The sequence below is a fragment of the Ixodes scapularis genome, unplaced genomic scaffold (genome assembly GCF_016920785.2).
Source record: "Ixodes scapularis isolate PalLabHiFi unplaced genomic scaffold, ASM1692078v2 PGA_scaffold6__148_contigs__length_123643588, whole genome shotgun sequence".
NCBI classification, from domain to species: Eukaryota; Metazoa; Arthropoda; class Arachnida; order Ixodida; family Ixodidae; genus Ixodes; species Ixodes scapularis.
Window position 1 is genome coordinate 105,215,754 of NW_024609881.1, and position 16,875 is coordinate 105,232,628.

The 16,875-nt window shown below is 45.3% G+C and overlaps 1 protein-coding gene across 1 annotated transcript; it reads right to left on the minus strand.

Moving 5' to 3' along the window:
• Nucleotides 1–928: 928 nt before the first annotated feature.
• On the minus strand, nucleotides 929–16,083 carry LOC8029514 (cytochrome P450 3A11). Its single transcript, XM_042286038.1, has 7 exons — nucleotides 16,041–16,083; nucleotides 14,155–14,230; nucleotides 11,382–11,490; nucleotides 7,886–7,974; nucleotides 6,794–6,934; nucleotides 2,313–2,478; nucleotides 929–1,006 (listed from the first exon to the last, which is right to left on the minus strand). The coding sequence occupies exons 1-7, from the start codon at nucleotides 16,081–16,083 to the stop codon at nucleotides 929–931; spliced, it is 702 nt and encodes a 233-aa protein (XP_042141972.1).
• Nucleotides 16,084–16,875: the final 792 nt, after the last annotated feature.

Genomic DNA, 16,875 nt, shown 5'->3' on the forward strand with positions numbered 1-16,875 from the left:
AAGTATTTTAGCTTTTTCTTTAAATACTGCATGTTCTTGTAATCACGAAGGCTTAAGACTGTCAATGGCGATCGTGTTTTCATGCGATGACAACAATAAAAACGAATTTAAACAATCAAATAAAAAATGGTGCCTGAGAAATCTCAACGCCTTGGTACATAACTTCGACGTGCTTAAAAGCGTGACTTATGAATATTTTTCTCTCGTGTTCATTGTAAAAGTAATAGCAAAATTCGAAAATCAATTGAACGGTTCAGGGCCATAGGTAGACAGTTATAAGGGGTGCAAGACATTACCGATTTACACTGTGGTTCAACGTTGACGATCTAATTCATGATCGTGTGTAGAGTGGACGGCATCATGATCGATATGATGCCAGCCTTCTCCGAGCTTTTTGTTGTCTTTTTCAGCGAAACGCCAAGTTCACACAGATATCGTCATTTTAGAGCGCAGCTCTTAGGCGCCCGTTTCCGGCTTGTACGGCGTCGCCGTCGCCGTCGGCGTCACCGTTGAAGTAACCGCGCAGTGCATTATGGGAAATGTCCCATAATGCACCGTGCGGGGAAGAGAAGGAGGGGGAGGGGAAGGACGGGAGGGGAAGGACTGGGAGGAGGAGGAGAGGAAGAGAGGGAGGCGGGAACAGGATGAGAGGACGAAAGCAGCTTGAAGGATGAGGGGAGGAGGAGGTGAAGGACGAGAAGAAGGACGAGGAGAGAGGAGGAAGAGAAGCGAGGAGGGGTAGCAAGGAGGGTGGCGAGGTGAGGGGGATGAAGAAGGGGTATACCCTCCCCTCAGTACCCTTCCCTCCTCCTCCTCAAGAGCTGCGCTCTAATTCGGCGTTACAGGGGTTGTAAATGGCTATCATTTTTTTCCTTGTTTTTAGGCGTTGCGACTCCTTCCGTTGAGTTTAAACTCGACGTTGATGTATTCATATCTTCTCCATCCACACCCAAGCTCCCCCATCGGCGAATGCAAGAGTCGCTGGCGAAACATACTTGATGGTTCTCTGCAAGAGAGGATATCCCAAGTAATACTGGGTTACATCAACGGGAATCTACCCAGTTCGCTACTCAACCGCGTGACCATTGGTGGGCTATATTGCATGGCCCACTCATGGGCTATGCTGATTGCTCGTCAGTAAATGATTACCAGTACTAGGGCACTGGCGTTCCGTATTTCTGAAAGCGTACCCAGAATTCCCAAAGTTGATATATAATTATGAACAAACAATCCAATCTCGATCGGGTGAAGAGCCGAGCGAGATTTTTTTAAGTTGAGAAAGACCAGCATTGCACTAATAATTCCTATCACGTTTGAGACTTTGAATATTAAGTACGCGCTTAGAGCCCGAGCGCGTAAAGCCTATGTGCAGAGTTCTGCTGCAATTCAAATTTCGTGGCCGAAAGTGTATCGGCGACTTGTCATTCGCTAAAATCTTCCGATGAATCGCGCTTACTGGCTTTGTCCTACTGAGTGAAAACACATAAAGCCCCATTTGTTCAAAGACAAGAAACCGATCTCACCAAGAGTTCGGCGCATGCGTGAAGCTACCATAACTTTAGTTCACTGGAGGCAGGCGGCAGTACCCGATACGGCTCGCGCCGTTCTGTACTGTACTTATGCTGTACAAGCGCAGGGATCCAACGAGGTTGTCGCACGTGCACAACGACTAAAATTCCCTGGATACATTAAGCAACGGTGCATTGCGGCATCAGCCAATCAATTAGCCCTAGAGCCACTCATTGAGCTACGCTTATGGAATTGACATTTTGCTCCCCTATATTGTTGTGGGCGCTGCCATATTGGTTCTTAGTACAGAGCAGACGAAACTGCCGATCGTCATGCTTCAAAAGTGCGATTTCTTCAGCATTAGATTCGGTGTTGGGAAGCTTCCATAATAGTGATTTGCTCTGTTACGAACTGTATAAACATTTGGGGAGGACGGAAGAGCCTTTCCAGTGATTTTAGATTAAGCTTTAGGTAACTGGCAACAATGATAATAAGCACAAAGATGGCTAAGTGCCGTTACTCCAAAGCATAGCCAATTTAGTTGCTCTAGTTACCCCCTTCACTTGAATAACAACAAAAGCCGGTGAATGGACATTTTGCATAGAGTTAACGTCTAGGCGACGGTGAGCGGGCGAAGGTAGACTATCGAGTACGCTGCCTTCTCACTCTCTTCACAATCATGTGCTAGTTGCTATCCGCATTGCTTTCTGAGGGAGGGGGGAGGGGAGGAGGAGGCGGGTGCCAGGCAAAGCATACTGAATTTCGCGTGTGGTCTCGTGATCGTTTGATGAAGGTCGCCTTACCTTGACTGGTTGGTCGCTGAGATGCAACTTGAACTTGGCCACAATCTTAGACAAAATTAATGCGAGTGCAATTTCGGCGAACCGCGCCGCTGGACAGATCCGAAGTCCGATGCCGAAAGGTATGTAGGCCGGTGACTCAATCGTTTTCTTGTTTTCCGGGCTGAATCTGGTTGTAAAAAAAATATATATATACATATTGATACAAAGATTTCGCTGGTCATCAACTCAAAAAGTAAGGGAACTGCATTAAAAAAAACATTAGCGTGTTCCCCCGCTGTTGAACGAAGAATGAAGTGAGCGAATAGATTACAATGCGCTGGAAGCTACGCACTCGCCAAACCATACCGCCACCTCCCGTTCGTTACCTCACCACGTTTTGTTCGTGGGAATGGGCTGGAGCGTGACCATGTGGCGAGACATTGACATATGAATGGATGAATGGATCATGGGGCACGTGACCTCCAACACATTGTCCACTTAACCCTGAATGAATTAGCGAAAGAATATAGGACACTGGCATCGTTTGTTGGAGGCGAAACTATTAGAGGGACGCCGGAACGAGAGATGGCGCTCGCGTTTTCGACGACAACGTGCCGCGTATTAAACCCTCTTGCTCGGATAGTCTTCCCAACACCGCCTAGGATACTCGAAGCCTGTGCGCTAATGCATTGACGTCATCACAGTGAGGTCACGCGAAGCCGCGGATTGGACTCAAGCGCTGCGTTAATGTTCGGATGGGTATCGTGTCCCAATTAACGCCTCTAAGGATACGCGGCACAGAAATCGGCTACAATAATTTATTTCGGAATTCTGTGGCGCCCTCACTGCCTGCTTGGTGCGTTATGACGATCTGTTTATGACCACTGAGGTTTCTCGCAAGCTTTTTTTCTGGCCTGTCCAAACGCTCGGCTTCCTAGTAGAAAAAGCAAGCCGAGCCAGTTCTCCAGATCTCCGGATGCGGCACTTATAAACAAACCAGAAACAGAAACAAAATCTCCTCCAAGCACGCTGTCAAGTTAGAGCCCGCGGCACGAAGCTCGCAATTTTATTGATTCTATCATCAGATGGAAACAAGTAGGCTGATCACTGTTGATTTGAAATTTTTGTTCGCAGCTCCGGTCTTTGCGCTGTTTGGCTGGATGATACCTCAAAATGTAAGACTTAGTGCGAATCTCTATATGTCATCCGTGGATATTGTATCGGTCGTCGGGACAGGTATAAAAATATTTTTGTCGTCATGCATGAAAACTGCTTTCTGAGCTTCACTCATGTGCAGATATGTTTTCTACAGCTTTGCCTCTTTAAAAACATGAACCTTCAAATTTCGATAGACTCCTTCTTTACCAAAGTCTATGTTTTGGCGAGAGCCCAGGAGCACATTTCGCGCTGCTGCCAAGTTCCATAGACCGACGACAACGGTGACAATGATAATTTTCGGATAATTTTTATATGTTGTTTGATTTAGTTGCGAGCGTTACCAAGCGCCCCGCAGCAACAGTCTCTACCGGCGAATGCAATGGTCTACGGTGCGCAGCCAGCGCGCGAAAAATCTCGAACGCCATGATCCGTTGTACTGCTTGTGTAATAATAATCACGACTAGAAAAGAAGGTAATGTAACTTCGAAATTTTTGTTTTCAAAACTTAAAAGAAAAAAGAAGGATAAAAAAAGTGAAAGCCGTTTGCAACTCCCTGTAACACCGAATTAGAGCGCAGCTCTTGAGGAGAAGGAGGGAAGGTACTGGGGAGGGGGGGAGGGTGAGGTGACCTGGGGGGGTCACGTGACCTTGGGAGGTCACGTGACCTTGGGGGGTCGCGTGACGATGCCGATGATGTCATCAGTGACGTCACTGATGACGTCATCAGTGACGATGACGATGCGGACTCCGATGACGTCATCAGCGATGATGACGATTACGATGCGGATGTCGGTGACATCATCCGTAACGTCACTGATGACGTCATTCGTGATGATGACGATGCGGATGCCGGTGACGCCATCAGTGACGTCACTGTGGACGTCATCAGTGATGATGACGATGCGGATGCCGGTGAGGTCATCAGTGACGTCACTGATGACGTCATCAGTGATGATGACGATGACGATGCGGATGTCGGTGACGTCATCAGTGACGATGACGTCATCGGGGAGGTCACGTGACCTTCGGGTGACCTCGGGGGTCACGTGACCTTGGGATGACCTTGGGGGGTCGCGTCACCTTGGGGTGACCTTGGTTACGCCGACGCCGACGCCGCTCAAGCCGGGAACGGGCCCCTAAGAGCTGCGCTCTAAAAACGATACATGCACCGAAAGTTTTTGGCCATCATTCTATTTTCTTTTTAGAGCGCAGCTCTTAGGGGCCCGTTCCCGGCTTGAGCGGCGTCGCCGTCGGCGTCGGCGTCGGCGTCGGCGTAACCGCAACCCTCGTAACCCTCCTGAGGGTTACGAGGGTTAATCTCATGAGGGTTACCCTCACGAGGATCACGAGGGCCACGAGGGTTACTTACCCTTGTTACCCTCACGAGGGTTACGAGGGTTAGTTACCCTCAAAAGGGTTACCTTCACGAGGGTTACCCTCACGAGGGTTACTTACCCTTGTAACCCTCACGAGGTTTACGAGGGTTAGTAACCCTGGTGAGGGTAACCCTCGTGAAGGTAACCCTTTTGAGGGTTACGAGGATCAGTAACCCTCGTGAGGGTAACCTTCACGAGGGTTACCCTCACGAGGGTCACGAGAGTTATGAGAGTTACCCTCACGACGGTTACTTACCCTCGTAACCCTCACGAGGGTTACGAGGGTTAGTAACCCTCGTGAGGGTAACCTTCACGAGGGTTACCCTCACGAGGGTCACGAGGGTTATGAGAGTTACCCTCACGAGGGTCACGAGAGTTACCCTCACGAGGGTCACGAGAGTTACCCTCACGAGGGTCACGAGAGTTGCCCTCACAAGGGTTACTAGGGTTACCCTCACGAGGGTCACGATGGTTACCCAGGTCAAGTGACCCCCCCTGGGGTCACGTGACCTGGGGATACCCCCCGAGGTCACGTGACCCCCCGTTGACGTCATAGCCACTGATGACGTCATCAGTGACGTCACTGATGACGTCACCGGCATCCGCATCGTCATCGTCATCATCACTGATGACGTCCCCGGCATCCGCATCGTCATCAGTGATGATGACGATGACGCTGCGGATGCCGGTGACGTCATCAGTGACGTCACTGATGACGTCACCGGCATCCGCATCGTCATCATCATCACTGATGGCGTCATCAGTGACGCTACTGATGACGTCATCGGTATCGTCACGTGGCCCCAGGTCACGTGACCCCCCGACGTCACGTGACGCCCCAAGGTCACGGGACTCCCACAAGGTCACGTGACCCCCAAGGTCACGTGACCCCCCCGCCCCCCGAGGTCACTTGACCCACCCCCCAGTACCCTTCCCTCCTCCTCCTCAAGAGCTGCGCTCCAATTCGGCGTTACAGGGAGTTGTAAACGGCTTTCATTTTTCTCATGAACTCACAAAGATAAAAAGGAGTGCGTCCGTGCCGCTTCTGAGATATACAAAAACGCCCGAATCGGACATGAGCCTACATTCAGACAGCCCAATAATTCCCTGCGTTCTCTGCAGTGTAATCGGGGATGACCTCGAAGCCCTGTGGGATTTTATAGGAAGGTGCATTGCTAAATGAGTCGTTAGTTGTTTCTAGAGAAGAAGGTTAGTGAGCCAGAAAGATTGAGTCATTGTTATTCACAGCAGAGGGGAATTTAGCCTCTTCAGTACGACCGCTAGCCCGGGGTCTTTGACGCGCATCACGCAGTAGTTATTCATGACCGCGCGCCGATGCAATGCTTGTCCAGATCGAAACTGGCAGGGATGAACCCAAGATCCCTGGGTTCTGACCTGCGAGGTGCATTGCAGTATTGGACCATCTAACTGGAATGTTGTTCCACTGAGAAAGAGGAGGACATTTGTAGGCGTTCAATTTTTAGGTGGTGTTGGTCCGCCCCAGCATGGCCAATGAGCTGCCATGCTGGGGCCCAACAGGTTGCTGCTTCAAGACTGACCGTTATCTTATACAAAAGTTATAAACGAAGAGAAAATGGCTCTAGATGGAATCCTCAAACGTGTGGAACTCACTGGAGACAATTAACGAGAATGGGCCCCATTACTACTGACATCTTAGTGGACCATCGAAAACGTTTCACTAAAATAACGGTTAGTTTTGAACCTTTTCCATCTGGTTGGAACCGGTAGCGCTAACTTTAGCCCACGAATGAGCATTCGGCGCTGCCTAGTTCATTTCTGCGGTGAAAAAACCCTGTAAATTTTGAAGCGACACGCTTTATATGTGAAGTCAATATTGAATGCTCTAATGATTACATATCCAAAGTCTTTACTCTGGATAATAAAGAAGTGCTATGCATTTTTTTTTCTAATGACAAACACCTCAATGACAATAGGTCGATCTTTTACCTGTCAGGATTGAAATCTTCGGGGTTGACCCAGTATCTTGGATCATGGTGTATCAGTCGAACGGGAACCTGAATTAGCGTGTCTTTTGGGATGCGAAAGCCGTTGAATTCGAAATCCTTCACACATTTTCTGTTGACTTGGCTGGAAGGAAGAATGAATCATATTTACGGTGCATACAGAATATTGGACCTGTCGTTTGAACATACTTTTATTTATTTATTTAAACACCTTACACGCCCTCAAGGGGCATTCTGTAAGGGGGGGGGGGGGGTTACAAAGCAGAATAAATCAAAAGTACAGAGCACAAAAACAACAAAATCAATCACACTTAGTAGACATGCATCAAGGGTCCCAAAAAGCACTTAAATCTTGGCGAAAAAGAACTTGATTACGTTGACAAACAATGTTATGGGGCAAGTCGTCCCAGACAGCAATGGGTAGATGCGAAAACGAGCAGAAAAAACAAGAATGACTTATAAGAAATAAGTTTAATCTTATATGAGTTATGAATGCGGGCTGAAACATAAAACGGTTGAGAGAGAAGTGACGAGTGAATTGGATGGCGAGTAGTAAATTTTCTGCAAAAGACATAGCTTTGATACCCTGTGGCGCATCACAAGTGAATGAAGGTCAGCAAGAGTTTTAAGGTTAGTTACACTGATATGACGTGAGTAATCAGAAAAAAAATGAAACGAACGGCGAAGACGAAAGTCTAAGCCTGAACCGGTCAGTGTAATTCAGTCACCTCCGTATATAACTAGAAAGTTACGATAAAAGAACTTAAATCAAATATTATAAGTTAATAAAACACTCTATGTCTTGCTTTTTCTTATGTTAAGTTTAACTTGAAAATCAGCCCTTAGTGCTCTTAAAAATGTGGGGTGGGTAATGTGCATGAGAATGTTGCATTTTATTTGCAAACTTTAGTGCATCTGGTTAAGTCTGTAAACTAGAATACACTTGACTAATAAACGTTCTCCTTTGTTTTGTTAATACTGCTATCGATTATAAATCAAGATACCTAAATAACATATGAAAAAATATAATATACTCGAGGTTAGCGTAGCATTCTTATCAAATTAGTAAACCTACCCCGGAATCGGAGGATATACTCTTAGCGATTCTGAAATGACTTGGTTCAAGTACTGCAGCCTGGAGATGTTGTCGTAGTTGACATTTCCCTGCAAAACGATTAAAAAGACAACGAATGAATTGTTAGGATTGCGGGACGTAGTCAAAACATCTAAAATGATATATGAAATTTGGATTGTATTTCAGATGCTTCAAAAAACAAGTCTAGAGCAAAATTTTGTCATTTACATTTTATTCAATTTATTTGGCACAAGGACATGGTAGCACCTGTATCATATGAGTGAGAATTTGTAGAGCGCCAAATAAAATCTAAAAAAACAACCGATACTAACGAAGCAAGTGAACAAAATAAACGCACATTGGCTAAATCAAGCAGGCTGTATGACAAAGCATTAAAACACTGAAACGACTGTCCAAAGCAAATGCGGCCGGTCGGTCACATCGTTCAGTTTTGAGGCGAAGTATGGAGTTGGCGGCACGAGTGGCCAGGAAACTTCCCCTATCTGGCAAGGGGTGGCGCCACTGTCCAACTCACGGTTGCACGTTCCTTTAGCACTAGTTCATCACCTAAACTTCTTGAAACTCGTGAAAATAGTGACTTGGTATTTTTTTCATTGGCCATTAAAGAGAAAAGTGAAACTGCAAGAAAAAAATTCGCTTCTACGACAAAGACAATTATGAAGCGATAAATCGAGTGTTGAACAGATTATTTCAATATTTCGAAAGGGTCTTTCATAACCAAGCTATTGATAAAAACCTTGTTGTTTTTAGAGGAAAAGTGAACGAACTAAATAAAAAATACAATAACAAAAGCAGTTTCCGCGCCAATTGCCAAAAACCATGGTTCAAACAAACGCAACAATAACTCCAAAATAAAGAAAAGTATATTTTTTTGCAGAAAAGGTACAAGTGAGCCCTTGTGCGCAAGGAAAATACTACGGGGCACACAAAAAAAATATTACCTAACTGCAATTCAAAATGTAAAACGTTGTTTTTTTCCATTTTGAACTGCCTAAAATTTTTACCTTAACCCATGGAGGTTCCGGCGAGTAACACATCCGCAGCAGATACACATGGTTACCCTCAACAATGATTTAGGAGAGATTGTCAACGACTCTGAATCTGCTAACGTATTTAATAATGCCTTCGTATCTGTTTCTTCTAGAAACCCTAGATTTCGAATTCCTCTGCAACCTTCTATTATACGGTCCGCAATGCTCCCCATCACGTTCATAGCCGACGGCATTTCACTTATAACGGAAAATATGAAACTGCCATCGTCAACCGGTGCCAATAGATTAATTGAAACATTCTTCAGATTACTAAGTGTATTTCGGCAACCTATATATGTTTACTTTTTTCTCTGTCACTTGCACGGGCATAATTCCAGCTGACTGAAAAAAGAAAAAAATCGTTCAAATCTACAAATTAGGTAACAAAGATACGCCATTTCTTTCACAAGCGTGCGTTAAAAAATCATCGAACATGTACTCGATCCTCAAATCAAGGATTTTTTGGACTCGAATAATTTCTTCCATAAATCTCGGCACGGGTTTTGTAAGGGCCACTCTTGGGAATCTCAGCTGGTCATCTTTCTTTTTGACCAGCATGCCAGCCTAAACTCCATTATTCAGACTAACGACACTTTCTTAGACTTGTCTAAAGCTGTTCGCAAAGAACATCATAAGCTCTTGTTACAAAAACTTGCACAGTTAAACTTAAATCCCGACATCTTCGATTGGATAAAAAAAATGGAAGCCCCGCTCCCAATCTGTTCTTATTAACAGCTGCACCTTTATATTCTCTCCCAGGAACCTCAGGAGTCCCTCAAGGACCTGTTCTTGGTCCGCTTCTCTTGCTGACATATATTTATGATCTGCCGCAGCATACGTCTTCCGATATCCGCATGTTCGCCGATGATTGCGTTATATATCGCTCAGTCACTAACGCCGCTGACCAATTTCTTTCTTTTTTTGAGAATGATCTTAACAGCATTCGGCTGTGGGACAACTGCTGGCTTATGATACTTAAAATTGATAAATGTAAACTCATGCCTTCTCCCCGCCGCTGCCGCTGTAACCCCTATGTCTTCCGCTGTGTCATCGCTCAAAATCCCGCAGAATTAGTGGACTCTTAACAATACTTTGGTGTCACTCTCTGTAAGGATCGATCATAACGTTTGAATGTCACTAACATTATCGCATCTCTAAAGAGAACGCTAGGATTACTTAGGCGTCGAAATGCCAACTTACAAATCACTCATTAGATCAAAGTTAGAATGTGCATCCGCCGTCTGGAATCATTATCAAGTTTATGTTGCTAAAACTCTCGAAGCGGTTCAAATCCGCGCCACTAGATTCATTCCTTGTTCATATTGGTACGAGGCTGCCATTTCATCAATGGAAGCTGATTTAAAGTAACTAATTTTTCTTGTCTTTGGTGCATAAAAAGTCTCTTTATTTCACAAAATCTATTATTCTTCGCTAGCCCGCGCGCAGTACATTGCACCCTCTGCGCGCGTATCCCGGGGCACCGGTTACCCATTCCAAGCCTCTCGCCGCTGCACTCGCACCACTGCCTTTTTCTTCTATTTTTTTTTCACGAGCAGCCTCTGACTGGAACGGTCTTTCTCACCAGATCGCTGCCATCATCTGCCCATACACTTTCATGAAACTCGTAGCTTCAATAATAAATATCTGTGGCATTTGTCTTTTTTTTCCGTTGCAAGGGATTCCTTTATATAATACCTCCGAAGAGGTCTTTAAGGAAATAAAGTGAAGAAGTTAGCCTGCTCGAAACCACTTCAGTTTTCATTTGAGGGAGCTCTAAATGAGAATTTCGAAGGTTGGTGTACGTACGTTGGATAGGAAGGAGCATGCGACGGTTTTGGTTTTGTACATAAGAATTGGCAAGAATTTTTTTTCGGGAACGTAGCGTGTGAGATTGTGGGTGCATCCGTTTCGAACAAGCAAGCGCAGGTGCCTATTGCCATGTTTGACTATTTAACAATACTATTAAGAATTTGCAGTTGCATATTTATCTACCTGTCAAACCATCATCTGCAGAATTACATATTTCGAGAAACAGGCCGACGGTAACTCATCTCTCAGGCTTCCCAGCACGCGACTCCGAGTCTAACATCCCCACGTCCTCTTTTTGTGTTGTTCCTTTCTTTTGTTGCTGTTTTCCAAGCTTTCGCAACTGGCCAAGGCTTCAGAAAGCGCCTCCAAGTGCTCTCTTCTGCTTCTTGTGTTTTTTTTTACCAACACGTTTTCACTGTTACCAGTAGAATGTTAGACTCTCTCAACCTCTTAGACCAAAAATAAAACTTCAATAACTACGCGAAAAAAGCTGTTGCGATTTGTAATTTGGGTTAGTAATTCCAATGTTTCTACTAATGTGTTGAGCCAATTTTCAGGCAAATCAGTAACTACAAATTTAGCTTTTAAAAACCTTGATACTTTTTTGTACTAAGCCATTTATCTGCCAGACTTACATCTTTTTCCAGGAGCGATTTCACTTCAGCCCTCACTTTCTCTTGAACGTCATGATGCTTTGCCAAAAGATGCGCGGTGAACGAAAGTGCCGAAGCGATGGTCTCAAGCCTAGAACAAAAGTCTCGTGTTATGGACACCATGCTGGCAGCACTCGGGGCAACCAGGCTTCACGGACAATGACGACAATGCAGCAAAAAGTTGGCATGGGATTAACCCACGTTGACGGTGAAACTCCATAAACTGTAGAAAACAAGGCTGTTTCAGCGGCAGTCTCGAACGAGGCGATTTACAGCGTGCGTCCCTGGTTTTGAGAGGGTACGTCAGTGTTGCCCACCTGCGCTGGGCTGTGGGTTTTTCTCTCAGTGGGCTGTTCCGGCCTGCGTAGGCGCACTTCCGTACGCTGGTGGAGGCTACATTGTCGCGTTATATTTTTTTATTTTGTGTTTTATGGCGAATATAATTTCTCGGGGTTTTCAAGGGTACATTGTACTATTTTGGGGAACAAGAACAAAGAAATGAAAGCTGTTTTGGTGAGTCTGTGCGCGAGAGAACAAATGCAACTGGAATGTTTGTTTAATTTTATGTTGATCTTTTTACGGCACCATACACTTAGCCCTGTCAATCTACAAATGTTTTAATGACCACACGGGATTTTGGAACTGCATGAATATTCCCCGCCCACAACACAAAATTCAACAAGTCTCACCAATTGAACGACATATATTGTACGATGATGATGATGAAAACCTTTGCATTTAATTGCATTCTAATTAAAAATAAATAAATATATTCTACGTACCCCACTGTGCCGCGTTATCTGAACAGGGTTTGAGAAAGGTCTCAAATAACACAGCATATCCAATATACACTGCCGACCATACTCACTTCACGACGATCGGACGGAGTCTGGCGTGTTTTGGGGCACATGTAGAAGAGAGCTGCTTTTTTGCACAGCTTCAAAGCAAATGGACGAACGTGTCTATTCCGTCCCCACACCCCGGACCCGACCCTATCAGCTATTTTTCGCAAAGACCCGAAACGTAGCCGGGAAGGTTTTTTGGAGATTATCTCAACGTAAATAATCCTCCAAGAACGTCAAACTGCCCGCGTCGCGGACTGCTTGACGTTCGCTATCTTCGTTCGTTTCCTGCGAAGGCCGAGCAGGCTACGAGCCCTGGTATTCCCTGGTTCTCACAGTGGAAGATAACACACAAAAGATAAGCATCCTAAACAGGCCAATAAAGTAACAACTTTTGAGAAAAGCCGGCGAACTCCGAATGTACAATGCAGGTGGGGAGTCACGCTGGCCGGGTTTCCACAGCTCAGGCGGGTGGCAGAAATTTCTGGCTGATAGGGGTCGCTCGATTCGGAAAATATCGGCGCCCAGAGAGCTTTTTTTGCAAAGGTCTATACTCCGTTCACCGTTCAACTTAGACTAGAAGCTGCGCTTTCAGCTCGATCTTTCTGCCATTGCTAACACAAGTGTGAACGAGCAGATACGCGCAACCAAAGCACTGAGGAAGCCAGCGAGCTCGCGCTGAAGGCGGAGCTTTTGGTCTCAGCTGGAGTATGAATGGAGTATAGAAATTTCCGCTGGAGCAGCCACATGGCAGGCATAGTTCTATACTAGTAAAGAAAATAATAAAAAAGTAAATCACACATTTCCTGGCTTAGTTGAGTTGTGTGTGTGAGTGCGTGCAACAGTGCGTGTGCCTGAGTGAGTACATCTGTGCGTATATGTGTGTGTGTAGCTGTGCGGGTGCGCGTGTATGTGCCATATGTGTGTGCATGTGTGTTCATGCCTACGCGCGCATGTGCGTGCGTGTTTGTGAGCGTGCGTGTATGCGCATGTGTGTGTGTTCCTTCTCGCATGATATAATGTTTAGCTACGTTTGCCACGCACCAGGTCTCCTGTGCATCCAATATTCGTGAAGCTTGTCGGGTAATTATCATTAATGTACTTCTATTTCTCGTTCATAACTTGTCTACATTGCTTAACGACTGACTTCCCTACAAACGGCATTGATGTTCATAGTTTAACTTAAAAGGTGTTGGCTTATTTCAAAGTGAATAGGGAGGAATCTATTTTGTTGGCGCCTCATTTCCTGTGGGCAAAGGGGAACCATACGGGCATTTGTAAATGGTAGGCGATACGCGGTATGGCAACGCCGCTCGTCCCGGACTGGCTGCTCCTCAAAGAGAACGCAGCGTCGTCGCACATAGCAACGGAGAGTTGCTACGCTTACCGGCAGTCCTTGCGCGTGTATCACTGGGGCGAGTTTTGAATTACCCCCCCCCCCCCCCTTCCACAGCGCTTCGCGGCGAAATTACATGTTAGTATCACTGGGGCACTTGAATCAGCAACCCCCGTCTGTCGCCGCGAAGCGGCGTGAACGAGGGGAGGTGAGTAGTTTAACACGCGCCCCAGTGATAAACACGCGACGTCCACTGCCATCCGGCGCAGCAATCGCCCGTTGCTACGTGTGACGACGCTAAGACATCTTCGAGAAGCAACCAGTACGGCAAGGGCGGCATTACCATGCCGAGTATCGCCCACCGTTTACAAATGCGCGTATCGGTCCCAGCCAAGCTTCTTGTTAACAATATTTTGTCCTGTTTCCTTAGCACTCATTGGTTCTTGAAATAAACATCTTTTCTCATAAATTTTTTTTTTACATTAACTGCGTCGCAGACAACGATTGTTAGGGGTAGAGACTCAAAACATCTGAGCTATTTTGAAGTCCTATTAGATTAATTGATGCTTCGACTCACCCGGCAATGACGAAGAATTCTACATTGGCTGCTGTTTCAAATGGTGTGATAGTCCGTTCAGTACCCGTTGTGTCCGCTGAGAAGAAATGTAATGTCAACTAATATTCCGTTGAGGCTTTTCTCGAATAAGGTGTCAAACATGCAGAGAAAAAAAGAACTGGTCAAGTGCAAGCAAGGAAAGGAAAGATATAGTTAGCCATGTTGAATAAACCTGACACTGGGGCTGAAATGAACATACAAGTCAATAGAAAAGAAAAGGACTAGACGACGTCTCGAAAGTTGCCTCCGATCGCACACGGATGGCATAGTGTTCGCTCTATTCTTACAGTGATTTATAGTGCTATTCCTGGGTCAATACTTCACCGATTCTGACCTGAAACCAGGAGATCAATAATGAAAAGACTTGGCTGCTCAACCAATTCCCTTCCCCCCCCCCCCCCCCCCCCCGAAAAAAAAAAGAAAATCGCGGGCCAAAAACAACTTTGTAGATGTATTTCGATCTTTAAAAAAAAACGCTATATTTAGAATAGCGTTTCACGAGGAACGCAGCGGACGTCACCTCAATGTCTCAACCTTCCAGGCACGTGATGCCGTGTCACGGCGAAATGCTAGCTAGAAGGCAAGGCCCACGAATGTCGTCATCGTTGGTGGACCTCTGACCGATCAGCCCCAAGAGGCACATTACACGCCGAGGCTCGGCGAACATACGCCGCGAAGCGACAGACGCGTCCGTCCTGGCCTCGCCACCTGCTCTTTTTCAGGACTGCGTTGTATTCTTGTGTTCACCACCGTTCTTGTTGCTACTCTACAGATTTCTTGGATGACCTCGCAGAAATATTTTAAAAACGCACTAGAATGCTCGGCCGCGCAGAGTTTCTTGATCTGTATAGGTAACATACTATGACAATTTGATGAACTGGCTATACACATAAAAATATACTTACAATTTCCGGAGTGTCCCTTCCCCGTGGATTGTGTCGTGCCATCAGGCTTCCGGTCTGGGCCGCATTTTTCTTCTGCATTAAACAACAGCTGAAACAAATCTTCCGTTCCTGTCTGTAAAAAAAAAAAAAAAAAGAATGCACGCAATCATTCATTTCTTTAAATAGCGTTCAATTAGGCTTGTCCTCTTTAAACCCTGGGTACACCTACTTTGCCCTTCGCCATAAGCTCAGTGCCAACAATCACGAATAAACTCTTTTTGTGATACTCTTGCAGTGTCTGAGATCTCTGTAAATACCTAGTTATATACAGTGCGTTTCATTTCGATCAAACGATATACTTAGCAACTTCTAGATTTTATAACCGAATAAAAAGTAGCCACAGCAGCTCACAAATCTTCCTCGAAAGTTCTTGTCCAGAAACAACCCACAGCAATCCCACATGTCCTTGGTCCTTGTTGCCGATCCACGGATGGCGGGGCGCAAGGAAGTGTGCGATTGATGCTCTGCTCAGTTCTTCGGCAGACAACAATTTTTACAGTGTGTGTCGTGTTCTCGACGGTTCCACTGCACATGCTTAGATATTTAGGCTAACGGATACGTCATGTTTTTGCAGTCTGAAAAAAAAAACCGGTACAAATACAAGAATCATTCAAGGCGCAACAATCCTTCGGCGACGAGACCTGTCGGCGCTGAATCTGATGTCAGGGCTACGCGCCCAACAAGAAACACGGACTCTAGCATCGGCGGAGAAGACAGCGGTGGACCGGCGCATATGAGGTTTTATTCAAAAATGATTCGCCTGGTCGGTTTGATATGTTGACAGCCGAGGAAACGTTTCAACGTTTAGACAACAGTGCACCCAGGGTGAACGTTTCCCAAGTTCTCCGAGCAGTTGTGAAAGAAACCGTCGTGGCTGTTCCAAAATGACGCGTCATCCCTCACCCCAGAATCCACACTTCCGATGGTGGCCCTCTTTCTTGTCCATTTTTGGGTCGCTGCCTTTTTTCTCGGTATAAGGGTGTTGTGTCGAAGAACGTGAGTCAAGGGAAGCCTTGGTCAAAGTCTGAATGTCTATTACTAAAACGCCCGTGGTCTTACAACCAACACAGATGAAGTTATGTCTAATCTGCCTGATTGATATAACGATATCGTTAGATTGTCGGAAACCTGGCTTCATGCCAATATCGCCAATTGTGAATATTTTACATTTTTTTTATTTGCAGAAGCCTCGATTATATTCTTTGGATGAAATACGGCAGCGGTGGACTGAAAAGTGTAGGCAATTTGAACGAACATAGATGTATCGATTTAAAAGCGTGTCAAGATTCGGTCTGGGTTGAGAATTTGGATACCTTCTGCTGCTGGGTTCATCCTTTCTGTTGGACCATATTATCTTACCCCCTTTTTAAAATTCTGCACTTTTTATAGACCATTTAATTTTTTGTTAAACATGGTAGATGCTACTAAATATCGCGTATAAATTTAAGAATATTATTGTCTACTTAAATTTGACAAGGTTTATGTTTCATTAACAGTGAAAGTTCATGCACGCGTTTAAAAAATGTCTCGTCTACTTTACTTTTTAAATGCAATACTTTTACACCTCAGAACGTGTTAGTGAATTGCTTGGGGAATATTCTTGATTTGATTTTATATAACTTTTATGTCTCCGAACTGATTCGCGGAAATGATCCGCTGGTAATTGCTGATGATTATTACCAGCCACTTGCAATTTTGTTTTGAATCTTGTTTTCAATATTTTTAAAACTTATGTAAC